General features: G+C 44.9%; 1 protein-coding gene across 1 annotated transcript; it reads right to left on the bottom strand.

Moving 5' to 3' along the window:
- Positions 1-821: 821 nt before the first annotated feature.
- Positions 822-24,607, bottom strand: LOC144119126 (uncharacterized). The gene is made up of 2 exons (XM_077651831.1): positions 24,237-24,607; positions 822-1,523 (listed from the first exon to the last, which is right to left on the bottom strand). Exons 1-2 carry the CDS (start codon positions 24,519-24,521, stop codon positions 1,083-1,085), a joined length of 726 nt encoding a protein of 241 aa, XP_077507957.1. The 5' UTR covers positions 24,522-24,607; the 3' UTR covers positions 822-1,082.
- Positions 24,608-25,469: the final 862 nt, after the last annotated feature.

Below are 25,469 nucleotides of genomic sequence, written 5' to 3'. Positions count from 1 at the left end.
CGATGTGGCAGTGCTTTTTATTCTACTCATGTCGGACCACAGTGCGTTCATCGTCGCTCGTCTAAAGTCACTATAATCCGTCGAAGTTCATCAATATATTGTCACGAAGTGGTGACTGCAGTCCAAAGAGAAGAAGGCTGCGAAAATGGTGCCTAAACAAAACTCTTTATTTGGGCTGACTGGCGCCCACAATGGACTGAATCACTCGGCGGCGGTGTAGCAACAAGCATGCTCGGCGGTCGTCGAACAGAATGCCCGCCGCTGTCGGCCGTGCTCAATTTAAAGCTGATAGCGAACTTTCGAGATAAAGCGTGCAAACTTTCTAGAGCAATCTGGAACAACGTAGAATCAACTCTGCCTGGATGCGATCGATCGAGATCAATCTGATCGCGTCTTGCGTCGCAAACAAAACAATAAAGCGGTGTGCCTGCAGCTTTGAAGAATGAACAAACAAACACTCCAAAGATTCGTGGCAATATCGTTTTTTCTTTGCACTATAAAGGCCTTCACTCCAAACAATTTTCTTGGTATTTATAGTATGCATAAAAAACAGACAATAGCAAAGAGTTGGACGCTGCATATACAAGTGCTTGTAATAACCGTTCTATATAAGCTTTCTCTCCAGGTCTGTATTTGAGCAGTGCGAGCAATGAGTTTTCCTTAGAGAGGATCACTTACAGGTGTAACATCTTTGATCTTTTATGGAAGAGTGAAACGCGTCTGACACTGACGCTGCTTGAAGATGTGCAGTTCGCTCTTAACAAATTGTTTGAAACTCCCCCTCAGATAGTCCGAGGCGGATTCCTCAATAGTGCGGCTGCTTGCATCCACCCATGATATATTTACAAACACCGAAGAAGGCACACAAGAAAAGCACCTTTCTACGAGGAAAGCATCACATGCGAAAACTCACCCGAAGATTAGTTGGATACAATGGCATCGTGTGGAGCCAGATCTAAACTTTCTATACTGCGCTTCTAGCGAAAACTATTTGTCATTCACTGCCGCACTTTACAAGATGCGGCTTGTGGTATCCTATGGCGGCAGAGGCCATGCATTTCTTAGAACGTTCTCGTCATATATCAGAGCGGTGGTTTAGTGGAGATGTTGCCATCTGTGCGTGCATCATTTGTGACCAGCGCGGAGATATGAGCACTCATGTCGGAACTCTCCCCGGTTGGCCGCGAGTAGACGGACCCGCGGACGGCGACAAACGGCTTCAAAGATCCGGGCTCGTCGGGCACCGTTTCAATCCGAAGTGTAGCGGTGGGTTCATGCCGGGTCGGCCACGCGCCCGAGGTAACGAAGATGAACAGCAAGAGCATGCCAATCAACACGATTATGGTGAATGCCAAGCACAGTTCGATACACGCTATCACGGCGTGAGAGCTGCGGTGAGAGGTCAACGCGGTGCGCTTCTCCTTCCACGATGTGGGCGCCCAGCCGGGACTCGTCTTGGTTCCGTCTGCCAACGTGACTACTTCCGCAGTGGCTGCCTCTTCAAATGGTTGTATCCATATGACCTGCAAGAGCTTTGCGCATTAGTAAGCAGTTGCGATTGTGCAAAGCACTGGAAAAGCAATCATCGTGCACAATGGTCTTTGAAATTAAAAACAACAATGTATCAAAGTGTGCAACCACGACAGCGGATTTTTACGCAAAGGGGATCTGATCGGTTTTGCTCTGCAAACCTGATATCGGATCCTGTAGCGGAAGCAGCGCAGCACGAGACAAAGAAGAGAGAGGCGGGACATCTCCTGCTATCTCGCCCTGTCCCGTGCTGCCTCGTGCTGCGCTGCTCCTGCCACAGGATGATGCACCAACAAGGCAAACTTTTCGCCTTGTTAAACTGATATCGGATATCGCATGGTGGAAAAACTGTGGCGCAAGATGTGAACTCAGTTCTAAATTGCACGATCTAATTTCCCAAAGCAACACCTGGGCTGTGAAGGATACAGTACTGGAAAGTTTGTGTTGTGTTGGATTTTTTGGCACATTAGCAGCTAAGGCCATAATGCGCCAAGAACAAGATATATAAGCGTTTTCTGGAGAATTATATAAATAATTGTGAAAGTGATCTGTGGAGTAGATGTCCTAAAATATAAGTTTTCCTGCCCGGTGGTGTCAATGTCAAATAAAAAAAATGGACATTAGTAAAATATTTGAAGGAAGTCGGGTAACCCCTGCAACCATCCTTGCCAATGCAAGGATGTTGAGGCTCCAACAAATCGAATAAAGACCTCAGCCTTCTTCTCAAGAATGATAAATTGACTGAGGTTTGGTTAAAAAAAGTTTTTGTTATAAATTACCCAATTTTATCAGATATACAATTTGTTTAAGACACCTGCTCTCTTAAAAACTGAAAAACTTGTGAAATCTGAACAAGTGCATCTTCACCTAAGAGTAATGTGTGGTGGAATGGAATGTGTTCATTCTAGAAAAAACTGTGAAATGCTTTTTCCTCAGTGTTTCGAATTTTTACATGTAAAGAAAACATGGTTTATTGTTTGCTCATGTTCGCACAATTCACATTGGGGTTTCTCTTGTTTCGTCAGTAGAAAACTATGTGTGAGGTGCGTGTGGCCTATACGATAACGGCAGATAATCACTTCCATGAAACATTCTTGGTGGTTGCAGGAGTTCCATTCTCCTAAAACTAGTTTTACAAAGTGTAGTTCGTTTTTTTATTCATTTTCAATAGCGCACTGCTATTATTTTCTTATTTCGCCATGTACCGAATTGATGCAATCCTTAAAGAAAATATTTACTTTTTTATTAGCTTTCCACTAGCCTCTGCAGCGCATAGGTCTGCTCTCTCGTTGCCTTCAATTCCGACATGGCTCGGCACCCAGCAATGTTTTATTATTTTTTCTCGAGTTCTGATTTCTGTTATGTTGTGTGATGTCACCGAACATCGGACTTATTTCATTTCTAGAGTGTAGAGCTGTAAGTAAACTGACGAAGTCTGTGTAGATAATACTGTTTTCGAGGTTCTCATTCAATATTTTCTTACGGCTAGGCATACAGCGAAACACTCGGCTGTGAAAATAGATGCATACTGTAGAAGTCTTATTATTTCCCTTACATGCCCTCATACTAAGGCGCTTCAGACGTAGGCATCCGTTTTTGAACCATCAGGATAAAAGTCGGTGAAACCATTGTATTTTTTCTCAAGTGCTAAAAATTCTTGCAGTATGTGTTGCTGGGAGTATGCTTTTTGTGAAACTGTGTAAGAATGAAATTGCATATCACAGGAAAATTGTACCATGGAGGCAGTGGCTCTCATCTGAGCGCAATGCTAGGTAGTCTATCTAGTACGCCGAGATTTTGGCAAATCTAATCAAAACGCAGGAGGAGTGACCTGATAGTTTGCGGTTTGTTATTAAAGAGTGTTTTAGATACGCACTTTGTAACGTTTTCGTACCAGATATATTTCGGCAGGAAACAGATTTTTAGAATGTATGAGCATGTAAGCATGCTTTTTCTGTTTCTGAGTGATGGTTTATTAGTTTTAACATAAAGGCTGTTTATGGACGACGTCCTGTAAGCAGCAATTGAAAGACCTAAACCTAAATTGTGCACTTGGTGTAGTCGTTTCAAGTACTATGGCCTTGATGAACCATACACTATGCAACCATAATCTAAAATGAAACGTACAACAGAGCGATAAATCTGCAAAAGGCATACCCGGTCGGAACGCCAGTGTTTGCGTGAAAAGACTTTCGTATGTTCAAAGACTGCGACGCTTTCTTTCCCAGCGCGCTTATGTGTGGCAGGAAAATAATTTTTTTGTTGAAAGTTATGCCTATGAATTTATGTTCATTTTTTTCAGGTAGTTTAGTGTTGTTTAGGTCTAATGTGCGATCTGTTTGAAGGCCCCGTTTTAGTGAGAGAAGTAAGGGCACTGATTTCTGTTGAGAAAAACGGGAGCCATTTCTGTCTGCCCATGTAGCAAGTTTATTGTAAGCTGTATTTGTATTTCGCACGTAGATGTATTGCAGGATGCGCATGCTATCAGAAGATAATCAACATAGACAGAGTACATAAGGGAACTTGGAATTGCTTTCGTAATAGAATTCATTTCTGCAACGAACAGTGTTGTATTTAAAATACATCCTTGGGGTACGGCAGATAATCACTTCCATGAAACGTTCTTGGTGGGTGCACGAGTTCCATTCTCCTAGGCGTACCTGAAACTCCGAGCTGTTAGACAAGAAATCTTGCACGCAGTTCAACATCCAGCCACGGATGCCAAGCTCGGCAAGATCTTGAAGAATCCCAAACCTCCATATTGTGTCATAGGCCTTTTCTAGATCTAAAAAGACTGCAAGACAGTGTTTTTTGCCTACAAAAGGTTCTCTAACAGTATTTTCTTCGCGAACTAAGTGATCTGTACTAGAACATTCCTTTTTAAAAACACACTAATTGATATCAAGAAGTTCACAAGATTGAAGGACAAAAGTGAATCTTATATTGAGGACACTTTGAAAAGATTTAGCCAGGCAACTGGGAAGAGCTATGCGTCTATAATTGCTGAGAGAGGTTGGTTCTTTCCCGGGTTTAAGAAACGGTACAGTATGAGTTTTTTTCCGGACTGCGGGTAATTTCCCTGATACCCAAATTTTGTTAAAGAATCTTAGAAGTGCCTCTACAGCAGACTGAGAAAGATGGGCCAGCATATCATACTGTATTTGGTCGGGTACTGGGGCAGTTTTTTTGCCGGAAGATAGTACACTGCTGATTTCCTGGAGGATAAAAAAACTATTGTATTGTTCATTTGCACGTGCACGTTTTAGGAGTCTGTTTTACGGCCATGTTTTTGTATTTTAGAAATGACTGGGTGTAATGCGACGTGCTAGAAACTGCAGCGAAGTGCTCCCCTAATACGTCTGCCTGTTCCCTTATATTTCTTTGTGTAACAGCTGTTTTCAAAATCGGAACTGTGTACGATGAGAAGCTGCCATTTAATTTTCTTTCCTGTTCCCACATTTTTTTAAATGTGATTTGACTGTTTATAGACGACACGTAGCTCTGCCATGATGCTTTCTCAGCACTACGACATACGTACCGAGCTTTAGCTCTTGCCTTTTAAAAATTATCTAGGTTTCCGTCTGTGGTGTACCGACAAAAAATACCCCAAGCTCTATTCTGACGTTTTTTAGCATGCTTGTAATCTTGTGTCCACCACACGTTGAGATTTTTCCGTACTATTCCCGAAGACAGCTATAGCCAAGTTTGCGGCAGCTACGATGCAATTAGTGAGCTTTTGATTTATTTCATCAATTTCAATATTTTCTAAAACTATTTTTTCTAGACTGGCTTCTGATCTGAAAAGTTGCCAGTCAGCTAAAGGGAGCTTCCAGAGTTGTGGTTTAGTCGGGATGATTTCAAGTGCTGATGTTAGACTGATTTTTAGGGAAGGAAGGGGGGGGGGGGGGTGATGACTACCATATGGGTTGTCTATGACATCCCATTTAAAATCGTTAATAACAGACGGCGAACTGAAGGACAAGTCTAAGCAGCTCTTTTTCCTTCAGGATGAAGAGGAGTATGTAGATTTTCCAGAGTTCAGCAAACAAATATTACTGCAGAGAATAACATCCTTTATAATTTGACCTATATTATCAAATTTTTCACTTCCCCAGAAAGAGGAATGTCCGTCAACATCCCCAACCGACAGATAAGGCTCTGGCAGTTGTGCTCAAATGTTTTCTAACTCTATGTGGGTAATTTTCAGGTGTGGGTCTACGTATGCAGAACACACTGTAGGAGTTTTATAGGTAAGCAGGGTGGCTGCTACAGCCTCTAATTTTGTTGTAAGTTTTACTTCACGGGCTGCTATACTGTTCAGCACGATGATGGCTACCCCTCCAGATAGCCTGTTTGCATGATCTCGGCCATGGTGGAACACTTTATATTTCTTCAGTAGATTTGTATGGTGGGGACTTAGGTTGGTTGCCTGCAATCACAGGGCCACAGGGGAGAACAAAGATAAGATATTCTTTATGTCACTGCAATTTTTTTACTCCCCTGCGCTTTCAGCGTATTATGAACGCCGTCTTGAGTGTATAGAAATTAGGATTATGTTGACCCTTGTATTCGGGCCCTTTATCTTTTTTTTCAATCCAGGGAGTTGTGACGTACGTGTGACGTCGACGGCACGGAGCTACCCTGGCTCGTGTCCATCATCTCCTCAGATGTGCTGGAGGATCGTGCAGACTGCGCGTGGGTCTTTGTGGGATACCTCGCCACGTGGGCAGAGGCCTTGAGGCCTTGAGGCCCGCTGCCTCGAGAGGCAACATTACCTCCTTTGGGGGTGGCAGAGTAGAGTTACCTACTTCCACCTATGGCGAGGATGGCCCTGCTGCAGTGTGAGGTCTGGGCAGGGGCCAGAGGCCGGCGTGATGGACCGCGCCGTCGAACCACAACGTCAAAGCTTGTGTTGTAGATTCAAAGAAAAATTATTTGCCATTTTAATACGTGTTCTCGTCTTTTTGAAGGAAATCTGATCTTATGTTTTCAATGTAATAACTACTTTTTCTGTCTTCCACGATGGGCAAGAACTGGAGTAAGCTGAGTGCTCGCCTTCACAGTTAGCGCAGCGGAATGCAGCTTCACAGTTTTCAGAGGAGCGTTTTTCGAACCGCATTCTGCGCAGGTTTTGCGTCCTCAGCAACTCACGAAACCATGGGCATTTCTTTGGCAATTGAAATAACGTCTGGGGTTAGGAATGTATGGTCTCACTGTAATCTTTGTGCAGTCCCCTTCAATGGAGTCGGGGAGTGTGCAACAAGTGAAAGTAAGTATAAGGTGTTTTGTAGGGATCTCTTTGTCGTCTTTTCTTATTTTAATTCTTTAGACTTTTGTGACATGAGAATCGGCAACACCTTCCAGCATTTCGTCTTCGGTGAGATCCAGAAAATCAAATTCTGAGGTAACACCGCGAACTGTATTCAGAGATCTGTGGGGGGTGGCAGAGACATTAATGTCCCGAAATGCCAGAATGTTGGAAAGTTTCGGAACATGAGCTTTATCCAGGTAATTAAGGAGCAAGTCTCCACTAGCTAATTTGGTCACCTTGTAGCCGGTGCCCAAGGCTTGTTTCAGGCATTGCACAACGATGAATGGGGATATTTTCCTTGTTGGTTTTTCAGGATCATGACTGTGGACCACCAGGTATTTCGAAAAGACTTCATTTGTTTTTGGAAAAAAATTGTTTGGTTGCCTCATTCCGCCCTTTCTCGAGAGGGCGAATATTTTTTGAAGGGGAATGAGCCATAGAACAGGTGTGTTCTTCGGCCGTGGTGCCAGCCGCCCATTATGGAGCCCAACAAGGGGACGGCATAGGAACTTGCAGGCAAACCGTGCCCACGCCAGCTGTACACCTCAACTATAACCAAATATTAAGAAACCCAGGGTAGTTCTCCACACAAGGTTAACCCTAGCCGCCAGGAAAAAAGAAAAACGAACAAATGAGTAGGAGATAGGAGAGTTGTAAGAAAGATAGGAACTTGAAAGATGAAGGGGAGGATAGGGAAAGGCGACTACCTATTTCCCTCACTCGGTTCAGGCCGGAGGTGCGGTCTACATGAAGCTGAGGCCAAAGTGGTGTGTTGCCTCCACCGAGGGACCTTAATGGTCCAAACGATCGGCATCGGCTCAACCGCCGGGATCCCTTTTCCCCGGACACGGCGATGCCACGCACGGCTAGGCGCGGGTGCTCGGGTCAGTGGTCGATGCACTGTTCACCATCATCTCCCTGCGGGGATGTCCCTGCGAATGCTCGGGAACCCGTGGTGTCGCCACTCACCAACGCCTGCAGGCTGCAGACGCCCCCCTGCCGGGAAGTAGTGGAAGGATCGGACAAATTTAGGGCGCATGGTTATTTACCTTGCGCTGACACGCACAGCACACAGGTGTTTATTTTGCCTTTATCGTAATGCGACCGCCAGGGCTGGTATTAGATACCGCGGCCCTGGGATCAGCACCCAAACACGAAAGCCGACGCGGCTCGTGCATACACAAGATGCGTTGGTCATTTACTGCCCGCTGTTATTCGTGTGTCCATGGCAGGGCACATTTATCATGCTGTGCATGCCTTTGGTGTTCTTTGCAAATTTCGCCATCTGGCTATGAGATCCCGCGAACAGCCGGCGTGTGGCTGATTTTTTGGCTGTTTTTCATCTGCTGAGAAGGAAGGTCCCACTGGATACCCGTGGTAACTAACAACTATGGCTTTGAACAGCGTTAGTGATCTCAATTAATACGAATAAATTCCAACATTTTTGCGCCTTCTAATGAGTGAATGAGTAGTAGCTTGCAAGTCACTTGAAATTGACTTCATTGAAAGTGATTTCGTCAGTGCATGGCTTACATTCGGTTTAGTGCAGCTCGTTTCCATCCCTGCTAGAGAAGGAGCGAATTCATGGAACATACTAGACCTGATATACACTTGGCACCCTGATATCTGCTCGCTTCTTACGTGCTTGCCTGGGATCAACCATTACAGTGTTCCATGCCTCATTCGATTGCCAGCTGCATTAGAAAAAGAAAAAAACCGTGAACACTGTATCACAGACTAGAAGCTAACGCTATTCAGCGCGTCCTGTATAACAAATTTTAGTCGCCCCTCTGCGAAAACTAACGGGCCGCTTTTCAAGAGCAAACTTCACGAGCTCAATAACGCATACCTTCCCACTCTAACTTTGACCGAGCGGCCGACATCCCCATGGTTCAACACTGCTTTAAAAGGCTTAAACAACAAAAAGAAAAAGGCTTTATCGAGCTGATAAACGCCTGAAGACCTCATCAGTACAGGAAAAATACCACACAATCGACAAAGCATTTCAATCCTTCGCCGCCAAAACCAAACGCACTTTCTATTCTCAACATGCTGAGCACCAATCCCATGCAATTCTGGAGTCTTACTAAGTCCTCTCACTCTAATAATTTAGCTCTAGCACACAACGACAGTGATCCTGTTCCTGATCGGGAAAGTGCTGAAGTACAGAATTCTGTATTTTCGTCGGTGTTTAATCAAGAAACCGATTGAAACCTCCGAGAATTGCCACAGTACATGTGAGTAAACGACGTGCTCTATTAAGTTTGAACAAATGATAGCGATATGGGACCGTAACTACTGTGAGTAAGCAACGTGCTCGGTTAGTTTTGAACATATGCTAGTAACTGATATGGGGCGATGACTACAGCATGAAGATGGCGTAACCACTTCGCGCACTTTTGCGTGCGCTCCCAGACATCCTTAGAGCGTGTAGGGGTAGCGGTCTCGGTCACAAAGGAGATGCCCTCGACTCAGCGTGGCAAGCTCAGCCGGAGACCATCTACTAAGTGACAAGGAGGTAGTCGTTTGGCGCCCAGCTTTCGCCAGTCGCAAGCCATAAAATGAGTTGGAGCCAAAGGTTCAAAAAACATAAAAGTTTATACAGCAAAGATACGATACACAGGATTTCACTATCACTCGTACGAGCAGATACGAAGAGATTTACAAATACAATGCAACTCGTGTAGAGTAACAATAGATAGAGATAACAATTCAACAAAATCATTCCACCTAAAGTGCACCAAGACGGAGAGACACAAACAAACAAAGCACAATTTGTTCAGCGGGCACAGCGACAGTCCGACGACCTGAGGAGCACGATGGGGCCGTCCCGCAGACTGGCACACATTGCCTTGCTGGTCCGTGGCTGGTCGAGTAGTGTTCTCCCGAGAGTCGAGCGGGCGCGCTTCTCAGAAGCTTAAACGGCTGCTGGGGCTAACAGACACCGGTTGAAGCCCATGTATAGGCGCAGTCCGCGTCTGTTTGTTCTTCGCGCCAAGGCAGGCGCGCACATAGACGCAGTTTCAACTGCACAAGCTCATTCTCTTTCACGCGCCGGGCGCGCGACCGCATTGGTCGAGCGCGGAGAGAGCGTTTGAAAAATGTCTGGGTCCTTCTTTCGATGCGTAGACGCCGGCACGAGAGCGAAGTGGAGAAGGTATCACTTTAGCACGGCAAAGGTCACGCCCTCTCTGGCTGCTGTGAGTAGAAACTACTCAGACATAGAGAGAAATCGACGCCGCACGCTGCCATTCCTTCCTCGGCGCCGCGCTGGTGAGCTGATTGGAAAGGACAGCAGCAAACGCAAAGTTCTGCGCTCTCCGTGGGTCCTTCCCCGCTGTTTTTGTTTTGTTTTATTTTACCGCGTGTGGGCGCGATTGCTTACACACAGCGCCGAATTTTGTCACACTGCCCCTTCCTTTAAGAATATTGTGCAACAATATTGACAAAACACAAAATTCGCGTGCGCATGATTCCGCTCACAAACTAATTGGCGAATGCCAAAATACACATATCAATACAGTGATGTCTTCACGCACATAACACTTGACAATTGGCAAAATACAATACCAGCCGCCACACGGCAATACATGAACACAACTGAAACAGGGAGCATGCAAGTTCAAGCCATGCTTGCGCCTATACTTCCAGATACGGCCTACACAGCTGCATCGGAACAGGACTGCCTCTCTCAATTTTTCGTTTGTGCTTTTGTTCGTCTTTCGCACGCGACTCTGGCCGTTCCTCCTGTCGTGAGCTCTGCTCTTCTTCCGCCTTTTACTGAAGCTTCTCTTCCGAACGCGGTTCTGACTCCGCTGTCTATTCGTACTCCTCTGTGCGTTTCTGCTCAGACTATGAGCCCTTCCTCTTTCCCTTCGGCTAGCGCGTCTGTTGCGAACAAATTTAACGCCATGAAATCCAGGTGTGTTTCCTCTCGGAGTGCGCTCTTGTGTTTGCGCTTCCGCCTCCAGGGCGAGTCCTTGCTAAACGCTGGGCTCGTTCGTCTGAACTTTTTTCACTTTGCTGCGATGTTCGTGCAGCTCTCTTGCACCCGACTCAGCGGTCATCAGCTTTGCTCTCTTTCTTCCCAGTTTCTTCCTGAATTTTTCCAGGGCTTCTGCTGTTCGGGTTCACCCGCTTCGGTGGTGTCCTACTGGCTTTCTTTTCTTTTACTTTCTTTCACATTCGTCTACGGAGCACGCCCGGTTCATTTTTACTTGCATCATCCGAGATGGCGTCTCGCGATGAAGCCACTGGTTCAGCTCCTTTTAGTATTTGAGCAATGATCTTTCTTACTGAGGTCCTCTCTCGAGCTCGTCACTTTCAGTGCACTCGTGCATCATTCCTTGCACTGCAGTTTCGACTTTCTCACCGGCCAAATTTTCATGACCTTCCGCATCGGGAAAGGCCTCCTCGCTGCTCGAGGGTTAACTCGGAACAGATTCCGGTTCTTCACTGAGGGTGCTCTCCTCAGCTGCAATTGCGTCAGAGCTTTCGCGCTTTTTGACATTTTATCGTGATTTCTCGCAGTAACTACTGCAACAATTAGGCGTGCAGCACTCTGACTTCTCGGTGAAGTTCCTGCTTTCTTCTTCAAAGTCAGGCGCCTTCCTTGAGGTCACCTCTGACTCAAGTGTCTGGTTAGCCTGCTCCACACCGCCTACTGCCTCGATGGCAGCTGCACTATCACTTTGCTGAGAAAGCCACAATCCGGTCTGGTCCTCAATTCTTTTAATTTCGGTTGCAGGAGCTCGCTGTTGCTCAAGCAAACTCTCACCTGTGTAGTTAACTACAACACCTGCTATGTCTGCTGGAGGATCAGGCTCGTTATTCCAGCACATGTTCTCGCGAAAGGCTAACAAATAGGACTGCGTGTTCTCAGCCTTCACTTGCGCTTTCGTCGCCGCCTCTAGTGTTGACCTCTCCTCCGGCGACCTTCCGTTCTGGGAGTGAGAGTTTCGCTAACCACGTCGGTGCCCATATCTCTGGGTCGTTCGGCGATCTCGCTCCCTTGACGTTACCCAGGATGAGGTCATACAGTGGGCATTCCATGCATAGCGCGGTCACCTCTCCGGTAAGTACGGAGTTGTTGTTGTTGTGTTGGGTTTAATGGCACATAAGCATCTAAGGCTATCATGCGCCAAGCTCAAGGTGTATGAACATTGTTTTCTGCGGAATTCTGCAAACGTGAAAAACTCAGTGGTATACAGGCCTAAAAACTTTACTTCGTACTTGCTGTTAATGAGAAAAAAACTTTAAAAATGGCTATTAGTGAAAGCTTTAAAAAGAGCCGGGCAAGTCGACAACCAGCCTTGCCACGGCAAGGATCTCGAGGCTGCCAACCTATCAAAAATAAAAAACCCCAGCCCTGTTCTCAGAAAGAGAACGTGGCTGAGATGTATCACCATACGTAGATAGGCGCAAGGTTGGAATTCAGAGTTTCTCAACGAGGCCTGCTTCCCTTAAAAAGCTAAAAACACTTGAGATATCAATAAATTTCTTGACCTAAGATCTAAGTTGGGTGAAGAAGAATGTGTTCTTTGTAGCATGGAGTAAAACACTTTTTCCTTTTTCCTCAGTGGTTCAATTTCTGTGCTTGAGAATAAGATGTGGTGTACTGTAATTTCATCTCCGCATTTTTCAAAAATAGGTCTGTTTTCTTTTTTTAGTAGGAAATTGTGTGTAAGGTGTGTACGTCCAATACGGAGACGGCATAATATTACCTCTATAAAACGTTCCTGGTGACTACATGTTTTTCATTCTCCCAGTACGGGCTTTACCAAATGCAGTTTATTATTTACTTCATGGTTCCAGGTTTCTGCAATTTAGCCTTGAGATTTATGTGCATTAGTTGCATGCAATCTCTATGAGGTATGCTGACTTTCTTGATTTCTTGACTGCCAGCATGTGCAGCACATTGGTCAGCTCTTTCATTACCGTGTATTCCAACATGGCACGGCACCCAGCAAAATTTTATTACATGCCCCTGTGTTCTGACTTGTTCTATATCGTGTAATATGTTTCCCGGTAAGGGTTTGCCTGCATTTCTGCAATGTAATGCCGTGAGCACGCTAAGTGAAAATGTGTATATTATGCTCTTTTGAATGGTATTTTTTTATTATTCTGCCTACAGCTATAGAGATTGCATAACATTCGGTAGTAAAAATAGGTGCGCAGTTAGGGAGCCTTACTATGTTTTCCCAGTTTCTTTGTACAACCGCGCCTCCGACATATTCTGCTGTTTTTGAGCCATCAGTGTAAAATTTTGTCCAGTTCGCATATTTTTCTTGTAGCGCCCGGTATTCCTGTAATATATGCTCGTGTGCTGATTTTTTTTTCGGAAGTGTGTTAACGTGAGGTCACAAACATTGGGAAGGATGTACCAGGGGTGGCAGTGGGTAGTTTCTTGAGGCGACATCAGGAAGGCTGTCCAGTATTTCCAAGTTTTGGCAACTATCCTCGAAACGGAGAAGCAGAGGTCGTATTGATTACTTTCTATTATTGAACAGGGTTCTGGAGGCGCACTTTGTAACAATTGGATAAGAAATATGTTATGGTAGAGATCTTATTTTAAGTACATATGCGCCTGTGAGCATTGTTCTTTTGTTTCTACACAGAGACTATTTATGGCAGATGTCCTGTATTCTCCGGTTGAAATACGAAGACCTCAGTTGTGAATTGGGTCCAGTTGTTTCAAGTATGACGGCCTGGCTGAACCATAAACGAAAGATTGATAATCGAAACTAGAGCGCACTAGACAGCGATAAATCTGCAAAAAGACAAGTTCTATATGAGCCCCAGCATTTTCTTGAAAGTATATTGAGTATGTTCAGGGTTCTAGGTGCTTTCTTCAAGTTGTTTATGTGAGGCATGAATGTGAGCTTTTTATCCAAATTTATGCCCAAGAACTTGTTTTCCTTTTTACGGGTTACACAACGTCATTCAGGTATAGGGTAGGGGCGATCTTTAATCCTCGTTTGAGCGAGAAAAGCAGTCACTGACTTTTGTGGGGAAAATTTGAATTCTTTTACATCTGCCTAACTAGCCAATTTATTTATAGTAATTTGTAACTGTCTCTCACATGTGGTTACGCTGGAGGATGTACATGCAATTTCCAGGTCGTCTACGTATACTGAATACATAATCGACTTGGGGATTATTTTTGCTATTGAGTTCATTTATACTACGAAAAGTGTAGTACTCGGAACACAACCCTGACGTACACCGTTCTCCTGGATGAAATTCGCTGATAGGGTAATACCTAGACGTACTTGGAATGAACGGTCTGCTAGAAAATCACTCACAGCTCAGCATCCTGCCCCGGATCCCTAGATCTGCTGTGTCATGGAGTATACCGAACCTTCAAGTCGTGTCGTACGCTTTCTCCATGTCAAAGAAGACAGCAAGACAATGCTTATTGTGTATGAATGCCTCCCGCACTGTGTTTTTCAGACGGAGAATATGATCTATAGCTGAGCGTGCTTTTTGGAAACCACACTGATGTATGTCAAGACTGTGATGAGATTCAAGAACAAATGTTAGTCGGATGTTCACCGCATGTTCAAATGATTTTGCTAGGCAGCTGGTGAGTGCAATTGGCCTGTAACTAACAGGACATCATGATGGTTTGCCAGGCTTCAAGACAGGTACTATAATGGCTTTCTTCCATGCGTCAGGTATTTTTCCTGAAATCTAGATTTTGTTGAAGCATTTTAGAAGTGCCTCAACGGCGGACTCAGAGAGATGTGCAAGCATGGTGTAGTGTATGTTATCTGGGCATGCTGCTGTCTGTTTGCCTGCAGACACTACTCTATTTAGTTCCTCTATTGTAATTTTCATATTATATTCTTCATTCATGCCTGCTACTACGAGAAGTTTTATTGTGTTTCTGCTATTTTTTTGTATTTTTGAAAACCTTATGTGTAGTTTGAAGAACTTGAAACAACAGCGAAGTGCACACCTAATATGTTTTCCTGTTCTTGTAATGTTGTTTGTGTACCAAGGGTGTACAGAAGTGGAAACGTGTAAGGAGAATAGTCACCACTGATTTTGCGAACCTAATTCCACAACTTGTTTGTCGATAGTGAACTATTTATTTTAGACACAGGACGTTTTTTCGGCATTTCTGCGAATACGACGTGCACTGGTCCGGGCCTTTTTAAATAATATGAGGTTCTCTGCTGCGGGGTACCTTCTAAATATTTCGCATGCTTTGTTTTTGTCTTTTTTTGCCACGCTGCCCTGCTGTGTCCTTCAAACCTTGTGATTTTTTCTGATTTGTCCTGATTGCGAGATCGCTATTTTTGCAGCAGGAATTACACAGGTGGTAAATTTTTCATTTATTTCGTGTATACTAAGTCTATCATCGAATTATTTATGTAATGTGGCATTTTCGGTAAACACCGACCAGCCAGTTAGCTGGAGTTTCCAGCGCTGAGGTCGTGCTGGAATGATTTGGATTGAGCATGATAACTTTGAAACTGTGGGTAAATGGTCACTTCCTTTGGGATCAATTAAAACATCCCAAATAAATCATTAAAATCTGATCGTGAAACGAAAGTTAAATCGAGGCAGCTCATTTTTCCTGAGCTGGGATAGCAATATGTAGTTTTTTCTGTGTTCATTATGCATATGTTGTTTGTAAGTACCAGGTCTTCAAATATTTCGTCTCTGGTGTCTGTGCGCTCAATACCCCAAAAGGAGGAGTGCGCGTTAAAATTCCCAACTACCACATATGGTTCATGTAGTTGATAGAAAAAGATTTCCAAATCGTGGATAGTAACTGTCAGGTGTGGTGGCATATATACAGAGCATATTGTTATTGTTTTCTGTGTAACTACACTGACTGCTGCAGCCTGAAAGTTTGTTTTCAATGGTGTTTCTCTCGCAGGGACGCCGTTTTGCGTTATAATTGCGGTGCCACCTGAGAGCCTGTTCAGCTGTTCTCTATCTCATCGAAAAATTTGGAATTTTTTCAAGATGTTCTTGTGTTTTAGGCCTACGTCTGTCTCGTGAAGACAGAGCTATAGGTGACGTTGATTTTAGTATTTCTGTGGTGTCTGTGTAGTTCATCATTCCTCTACAGTTCCATTAATCCAAAAATGCCATATATTAGTGTGTTGGGTGTTGGAGAAGATTAGCTATCAGGAGGAATTATTCTCGGCTTTCCTTTTCTCTCTCGAGAGTTACGCTGCCCCCGCAACGCAGAAGTGCTGGGGGTGACATCCATCGCCTCCAGGGAGGCGATGGACTCCCGTGAAGCTTCAGGTGTACGAGTGGTAGGCCTCTCCCGGATGGAAGAAGCTTTGTTGGCTCCCGGCTCGGAGGTCAGCAGGCCATCTCTCGGAGTTGGCGGGGCAGCTCTCGGTGCCTCTACCAAGGGGGTGGATTGCTCTGCCGCGGTCTCACTCGGTGAGGCCTGGCCAGGCGTTAAAAACTGGTGTGGTGCACCACCCCATCGCACCGCATCGGCGAAGTTTTCATTGGGAGCTAGGAAAAATTTCCTGGCTGCGACACGTCGCCTTGGTTCCTTGAATGTGATGTATTCATTTGCTTTGAGAGTTATTTCCTTTTCAAATTTCCAATTTGAGCATGATCGGGAGTAGGCTGGGTGATACTCGCCACCGTTTGCACAGTGTGGAGGAGCAGTGCTTTTATCAGAGATGTGATCGGTCGAGGAGCATTTTGCATATTTTTTCTTGATCACGGCCGCTCTGTGAGCCATGGCCAAATCGTTGTCACCTGATGCAGCGGCGGGGGTTAGTGATCTATGTTCAGAATGATACCTTTTTTAGCCTACGTCTATTGAGTCATGGAGTGTGCAGGGGGGCAAAGGTGAGAACTAGGTGCATAGTAGGGATTTCCTTGTTTTCTCTTCGAATTTTTATCCTGTGGACAATTGTTACGTGCTGTTCCTTTAGCCCTTCTAATATTTCTTCCACTGTCAAATAGATGAGGTCATTGTCTGATGGTACGCCACGCACAGTATTAAGCGACCTGTGGGGTGTTACAGTTATGGGGTTTCTTCAAAGGCGGTAATGTTTGAGGGTTTGGGCAGTTGGAATTTATCGCGTATCTCAAGTAATAGGTCGCCACTGGCTAACTTCGTCGCTTTGTACCCAGGGCCCAAAGTTTCTGACAGTGTCTTTTCAACGAGAAAAAGAGAAATCATTCGAGCTGTTTTTCTTTTGAATCGCTGTGCACTTATAGAAATTGGCAAGAGGTTCTTTCTTTTTGTTCAGAAATTGGGATGTCACTTCTTCGGTACGCTTTTTTTTTGAGGATGGCGATCCTTTTTTGATGGGGACGGAGCCATAAATTGTGGTCGTTGTTCGGTCGCTAGGCCAGCCGCCCACCATGAAGCCCAAAAAGGGCACGAGACCGAAACTTGGAAGCAAGTCCTGCCCATTCCAGCTGTACACCACCGCTATAAGCCAATCTGAAGTAACTCAGGGTAGTTACTCACACAGGGTTAACCTTCGCCGGCAGGAAGAAGGAAAAATGAATTAAGAGAGGAGAAGACAGGAGAGTTGTGAGAAAGAAGATAGGAAAGTGAAAGATAGAGGGGAGGACAGGAAAAGGAACGTTTCATGCCAACGGCATTGCGAAACTCATACAGCCACTTAAAGTGTCACCCTCAGCATCAATTGTACACAACTAAAAAACACGAAAAACATTACAAGCATTATTCGGTCACATATATTTAAACAGTCATAATCGTCCGGAGTTACGCCACAGGACTGGAAGATACGCAAGGTGATTCCAGTACCAAAAATGGTTCCCCACCTTTTTCCTTTTTCTAATGTATATTAATGACCTGCCGGCTCTCATCACATCTAATATTCTATTGTTTGTCGGTGACTGCGTTATCTATCGAATTAAACTTCACCACAGGTAAACATATATCCTTCGACAAAATACTATATCTCCCGTTCCGAAAATTCCTCAGTAACCTCTAATAAATACCTAAGTGTAACTATTTCCCACTCTCTTAGCTGGTCACCCCACATTTCCAACATTACTAATGATGATAACCGCATGCTCGGTTTGTTAGGCCGTAACTTGCGACTAGCTCCTCCGGCTATAAAGCAGACCTATTTAACACTCGTTCGTCTCATTCATATTTGTCATATTTACAATATAAACTAGCTGATAGATAAATGCGCAGAATATAACCAACCCCTATGTATAGCCTTCTTTGATTATGAGAAAGCATTCGGCTCAGTGGAAATCTCCTCAGTCATACAGGCATTGCGTAATCAGGGTGTAGAAGAGCCTTATTCCAAAATACTAGAAGATATATGGAGGAACTGCACAGCTACCATAGTCCTCTATAAAATCAGCAAGAAAATTCCAATAAAGAAGGGCGTCAGGCAATGAGATAAGATCTCGCCAATGCTACTCGATCACCGCCTGTTTACAGGAGGTATTCGGAGGCCTGAATTGGGAACAGTTGGGGATAAGAGTTAATAGAGAATACCTAAATAATCGCTAATTCGCTGATGACATTGCCTTGCTGAGTTACTCAGGAGATGAATTGCAAAGCATGGTCAATGATATAGACAGGCAGAGCAGAACGGTGGGTCTAAAGATTAACATGCAGAAAACCAAAGTAATGCTCAACACTCTGGCAAGAGAACAGCAGTTCACAATTGGAAGCGAGGTGCTATAAGTGATAAATAAATACGTCTACATAGGGCAGGTAGTGACAGCTGATCCAGATCATGAGAGGGAAATAACTAGAAGGATAAGAATGGGGTGAAGCGCATATGGCAGGATCTCTCAGATCATGAATAGCAGTTTACCAATATCCCCCAAGAGAAAAGTGTAAAACAGCTGGAGCTCACCGGTACTCACCTACGGGGCGGAAACGTGGAGGCGAACGAAAAGGGTTCAGTTTAAGTTAAGGACAACAAAACAAGCCATGGAAATAAAAATTAGAGGTGTAACATTAAGACCAGATGCGGGCAGAGTTGTTGAGAGAACAAACACGGGCTAATGACATCATAGTCAAAATTAAGAGGAAGAAATTGGCCTTGGCAGGGCATGTAATGCGAAGGCTTGATAAAACTGGTCCTTAAGGGCAACGGATTGGAATCCAAGAGAGGGCAGATTTCAAGAGAGTGGGCGGATGAGATTAAGAAGTTCGCAGGCATAGGGCGCAGCTCGCAAAAGACAGGGTGAATTGAAGAGACATGGGACAGGCATTGGCCCTGCAGTGGGTGTAGTAAGGCTGATGATGTCTGAAACTTGAATATGAATGCGCGGTTTGGGACCCTCATCAGTAAATCTTTCTCGCCCGCTTAAATCTGTTCAAAATCGTGCGGCAACGTTTCATTCAATCGGGTGATTATTTTTATTCAAGTCTCACCAAACTGAAATTAGACTCTAATCTTCAACCCCTTGTAATTGTCAGACTATGTTCGTCTCATAAATTTTATCACTCACCGTTAGGAAGTTCAGTTATCACACCAGCTCACCACGCTTCTGATAGCATTAATCACAAAGCCGTTTACCTACCATCCGTGCATACTACTGCGCATCTTAACGCTTTCTTCCCCAGACAGCCAGGGACTGGATTCACTTTCCTGCCGACGCAGTTCACCGCACTAATGCAGCCCTCTTCAAGGCGTTCATTTTATAAATTGGCATGCTGTAACGACCCATCCCTTATATACCGAAACAGGGACATTTCAGGTAGCATTAAAAAAATAAATTAATCTCTTCATTACCTGTCCAAACTGTCTCGCTGTTGCCATTCCAGCAAACATCCTTACATTACCTGAGCACTTCCTGTCCTTGCCTCCCCTTGGAATCCACTGCATTACCATGACACTGGTGCAACGGGCGAAACAGGCGGCCATCTTCAATGGTGTCCTGGACCAAGGACTCCACTCACTATTTTTTTGCTCATAAATAAAGTTTATTCATTAATTCTAAGCGACCATCGATTATATTTCCTTCGCATTACATGTCCTGCCAATGTCCATTTCTGCTTGATGATCTCTGCTAAGATATCACGAACTCAAGTTTTTCCGTAAGCTAATCTGCATGATTATTGTATACTCTCACTGACATTGCCTTACCGTTCTGCTTTTCATTGCCAACAGCAACAACAGCCCACACCTAACCGTTGCTTCCAGCCAGTCCTCCACTTCTAAATCTGCGTGCAAACATCACCCTGCGTCCTATCACCACTGATCGCAAAGTATCGAGGGCACGCCCTGGATCACATTTTGGCAGCCACCTAGGGTAAGTGCACGAACTTTTGTACACCAACGTGCAAAAAAGCGCTTTACTCGAAGTCTTTAAAATCGGCACTTAGGCGCGCGACACTACTTTGACTGCAACCGCCTGTTGTCGTCCCTGAAGCTTGTCTCACTCTCTATACCAGGAGGCAGTGACGCTTTTTCTTGCAGAAAAGTTTGCGTGGTGCATTTGATTGCCCCATGCTGACAGCGGCGCTTTATTCGAATGTGCCTAGACCAAACGCCCCAACCTGTCGGCCATCGTACATAGCCGGTGCAAAGTGTTTATGCCCAATGATGCCCATCAAGCACATTTTTAATAACCCTGTCGCACGGGCATTTCGAAGGCCCTCGAACCGAGAATGTATCGACTCGAAGGCGACCGAGCGCTGCTACACGGACAGTTTCAATGGCCATCGAGTCCTATAGTCTATCGAGTGAACGGAGCAGCGCGGAACTCCATCGAGATTTCTTGAGCCTTGGAGATCTGCCCAAGGTTGATAGCTTTGCTTCTAGCAGCGCCAAGCACACTTTAATACACGATACATAAAGGGTACGAAAGCACGAACAAACATTATTCGGGTAAACTTTATTGCAAGCAGTCTGTACAAGAATTTTAAAATTGTTTCAGTCTGGTTTTCAGCGCATGAAGCGCATTAATTTTTACGTTTCATTCTTTAAATTGCTTGCGTACGTGGCGTTGACAACATTGCGGCGCCCTTCCCGCCCACTTCACAGCGATAACAGCTTCGTAGCTAATTCCTCAAAGCAATATCGCGTTTTAAACTGTTGTATTCGCCTTCGATTTGCCCATTTTTACCATCGCATAAAGTTACAATAGACAAATAGCTTTTGTTTTTCAGATATAAAGACAATTTTCCAGGTGTTAGGCCTGACGAAGCAGCGCTCAGACGCAGTTCGACTGGCTTGGTTTTGTCTCTCCTTGTATTAGATTGGCTACAGCAATGTCTGCATCTGTCAGTAGATGGCGCTAGGAACAACGCGTTGCGTCCGTCCCGTACGTGAAAATAAAAGGGCTTTAAACGACATTGCGCGTATGCGTATATTTCAGCATTTAGTACATGTTTTTAAAATATTTTTGTTAGTGGCGCAAAATTGAAAATAGCGATTGTGGCGCCACACAAGCTTGGCGTAAGACATGATGACCATTTAAATGGCCATTGAGATTTGCCGTGTAGCAGCGACACAACTCCTTCGAGTTCGATGGCGATTGGGAACTTTGAAGGCTCTCAACTCGATTGCATTGAAACTGGTCGCCTAACAGTGGTATAACAAGTTCATTATGAAAAATCCTCACAAACGACGACACCAAGGGGACACAGCGCTTTCCCAAGTCTGCCATGCTTAAACTAAGTGCTGCCGACATCTTTATGAAAAACAGTTTTATGCTAAGCAAGCTTGCGTATCTCTTAGATTCTTTTAGCGAAATTTTTTTATCTACCTTGGACGGTAACGCAATCTCATTTAGTCATTTTTTGACACGTGTGTGAGCGTCAATCGTAAGTGTAATTACACTTGATTCTTGAATATTTCATGCACCACAGTGCACCACTCTTTAAGCAGAACACCTGTTTGTAGGCAGGTAAAGCGTTCAAAAAATAAATATCAAAAATTGATTAATTGGGTCTTGCTTGCTATGTTGATGCTTCTCCAACAGATATCGACGAATTCATTGCCGAGAAAATGGCATTCAAAATCTTTCCCGCCGCTTCGTTCAAACTCTCGACGCCAAGAACAAAAAGGACTCTGTGATTGCATAGGTTAAGTGAAAGGCAATGTAGCCTAGCCTCAAGGATCCGCGAAATTATTCTCCCTGCACGCACAGTAGTCTGCTCGCAAATGCAGCCGTTGTTGGCTACAGTTTTTCATATTTTTATTCTCTAACTTTAAATTATCCGTTTTCAGGAAAGTAGTGAATATAACGTCTATTGACATAGGCTCACTTTGACGTATTTTACCTTAGTGCCGCTTTAATACAAGACACATTATTTTATTTTCTCATTTCTTTTGTGTCGCAGTGCTCAAGGATAGGTCTGCCTTTTGGGCCCAGAAAATCTGCTGAGCATGTGGCCGTTTTACAGATATGATCGCGTTGTTTACCGTTTAAAAAGCGGTTGCAGCTGCCATTTAACATATGCTAAACATATGTTAAAAATATAGGCATATCTTAAAAAGTAGCGTATACTCAGCCTTTTTTTCCATGCTATAGTCTGCGTGATGCAGCACACTAGTTATGTCGAACCAGCCAGCGTGCAAGCTTTAGTGAAAAAAAGATTGCTGCATCATTTTGCTATTCCCATCTCGTCTTAAACCGTCCGTGAAAGAAATTCAATTTTAATTAGAGACTTCTAACTTTCATCGTTACCTACAAATATAATTTGAGTCAGAGAAGAGACCAGTTACTATTTCTTAGTTGTATTCTGACCGTTCGAAGTGCCAACATTTCTTGAAAAATATTGGCTCTGAAACTGTGGTCAAGACACATTGAAGGGCAGCCGTTAAATCCATTCCGAATTTTCATGTGGAATGTGCAGTCGGGATGTAACATGCAAAGAGATACCGAAGTGCGGAGATGGCACACGAGGATAAACAAGTTAAACATAATAAATGTGCTAATTTTCCTGCTCAGGATGGCGAGAAATATTAGCACTACCCATTTGCAGAGCGGTTGTGGCTTTTGTCGGGTGTTAATGCCGCTCATTGTATCCCATAGTGAAATGGTACGTACGCTGGCATTACTTACGCGTAATTTAAAAGGTGGAGTTTTTAACATTTTACGGTTGCCACTAAACACTTAAACTATTAGTGCCAATGGCTCTTAATGGCTGGAAGGCTAGGAGAACGGGGCTTGCTCTGAAATTACGGAATTTCGTGGCAAACGCCCGTGATTGTATACGTTGATTACGTGTTATATATTGCTGACGTGCTGAGCGCTAGAGTGTATTACAGTTTTAGCAACGCGCTTCAGACACTTGTGCTAGCCATTCTATGAGCACACATGTGCATCGTATAAGGCACAACATGCAGCAGATTGTATTAAAACATCACCACCTCTCACCTGCACTGTGTACATCCTTGATTAATTCCCTTTCCCTCTACCATTTAGTTGGGGTAGCTTACCTATTCACCTTTCAAATCATTGAGGCCCTCTGTCTTTGCAGTGCACTGCCACTAATGTTGACTTCCAATAGGAGACCGCCAGCGCTCCGCGGGATCACGTCCGCGGAGTTCCGACGGAGATCGCTCCCCCCCCCATTTTTAGAAATCGAATGCGTGCGCTTTCGCAGGAGCACTTATAGTGCAGGAAGACCTCTACTTCAGGCAAAATGGCGGCTTCGACGAAGCGGGGCATCTCGCTTCACCACCGATTCATCCTTGCCGCCACTCTGTCTCTCAAGTTCACGTCACGCACAAAGGCGCACGAAGCTTTCGCTTTGTAAGAAGATGCCCGCATTATAAAATTTTACCGATAAAACGGCCGAAATTTTCAGCTTGTTTTATTTAGAGAGCTGCTTGGCTGAGCAAATACGTGTCGTCTAACGTCAAAAAGAGCGGGAGGTTCGAACACATTAACGATTTTGATAAAAAAAAAATGGCCACAGAGAAATGACATTATGATAAGTTTTGTTATTTATGCAGTAAATTTTATTTATGCGGATGCGAAAAAGAAAACAAAAAATAACTTCATTTCGGAGAGTTACCATTGCGTGTTTCGGCAGAGATGGCGCTGAGCGTGGCTAACACTCCAAAAAAGGTCAAAAACGTTCCTTGTATTTTGTCCAGATCACAGCGTTAGCCGCGTAGCGACGACAGGAAGGAGCCGCAGCCGTTCGTGACAGTAAGCAGACGCAGGGGGAAGAGATACGTCACGCGGTGTTCCGGTCAAATCTACCGACTTCGGCCGAGCAAGTATCGCTGCTCCACGGAGCGATCCGGCATCGACGCCTTATCTCCGATCAGCCATTTCAACAGGCAACCCGCACTCCCTGACTGCCATTGGAATACGATAGCTCCAAACAAAGCAGAGAGATTTGATCCGGATCTGCCATTGGAATTCATCATAAGACGTGCAATGTTCAGCTTTCATTTGATTTGATCATCCGCTAGCAAGGGTGGTTTCTGCTTACCGGGCAGGTTGGGGCGAAGAGGTCGGCTGGAGTGCCGGCATGATGAGCGGCGCTCGCTTGCTGTGCCGGCCTCTGGAGCAGGGGGGCACAGGCAGCGAACGAGTGCTCTGATGCCCGGCGGAGCGCAGCTGGTGTTCCTGGGCCTCCTCCTGGACCCGGAAACGGTTCACCTGGAGTGGGCAGCATGTAGCCCTCTGGTGCAGTGTAATAGGTGCCCGGAGTGCTGCCCTCCCCCGGGTTGTTGGGCTGCGGTGACTTCTGCGGGCGTGGATGCGAGCCCTGCATCGCAGCTCGTCTCGAGTCTATTTATACACTTTTGACGGAGGCTATTCAAGCAACGTCCTTACGACGTAAACGGGTTGTTGTCGTTGCCTTCGTGACATGGCACCACTCTTCGTCGTCTTCTTTAAATCCATAAATACATGATACACTATTAATTAAGTAGCCGGAAAATAAAAAGAAAATATTTTTCTTGTTCAGCCTTTTTTGTTGTTCGAGAAGCAGTTATTTTCACATTAAACTAGATTGCATTCTAGTGGTGCGACCACCACTTCGGCCAAGTGCCTCGAGTAAAAGGAAGATGCGGCGGCGCTGCAGTAGGGCGGACTTATTTTTTTATTCGGATACTTTCAATATGATATCAGTTGGGGATGCCGATCAATTAGACATGGTTCTAGAGGCTATTCTCAGTACAAAATTCGACGAGACTCCGGCCGTCTCTATGCTGCGGCTCTTATTGTCCGTCAGCGCATCAGGTTTTGGGGCATTGTGTATCAGCGCGACCGCCCATTTGCCAGCTGCTTAGTGTGTAGGAGGAGGAGGAGGAGGAGGAGGAGGGACTTTTTTACGCAATTCCAATGCCCTACGCAAAGGGCCTTCGGTTTCTGGGAGTAATCATCGTCCGAAATCTATCATGGACCCCCTATATTTCATACATGAAAAAGAGACACAGCCATTTCTCACGTTCTCGGCTTTCTTCGAGTCAGTGAGGTCGATAATGTAGCTCTACAACGCCTTATTCATGGGATCTCTTCGCTGCAGCCTCCCTGCAATTGGAAACATTCGAAAGACAAACATAAGAAGTCTGCAAAGCGTTCAAGCTCAAGCTCTCCGGACTTGCCTAGGATTGCCGAAATCTGCCTCTACGGCCGCATCTGTACTCATCGCCCAGGAGCATCCAATCCCTACCTACCTCACAGTTCAAGCACTGAGGGCACATTTTCGACACATGTC

This window comes from Amblyomma americanum, chromosome 2 (assembly GCF_052857255.1).
Source record: "Amblyomma americanum isolate KBUSLIRL-KWMA chromosome 2, ASM5285725v1, whole genome shotgun sequence".
NCBI classification, from domain to species: Eukaryota; Metazoa; Arthropoda; class Arachnida; order Ixodida; family Ixodidae; genus Amblyomma; species Amblyomma americanum.
This window is presented reverse-complemented; position numbering and strand designations above follow the sequence as displayed.

Excerpts from the sequence above, each read along its gene's own strand:
- LOC144119126 (XM_077651831.1), bottom strand. The coding sequence starts at position 24,521 with ATGCAGGGCTCGCATCCACGCCCGCAGAAGTCACCGCAGCCCAACAAC. Across the intron at positions 1,524-24,236 it reads TCTTCGCCCCAACCTGCCCG|GTCATATGGATACAACCATT; the intron begins GTAAGCAGAAAC and ends AAGCTCTTGCAG.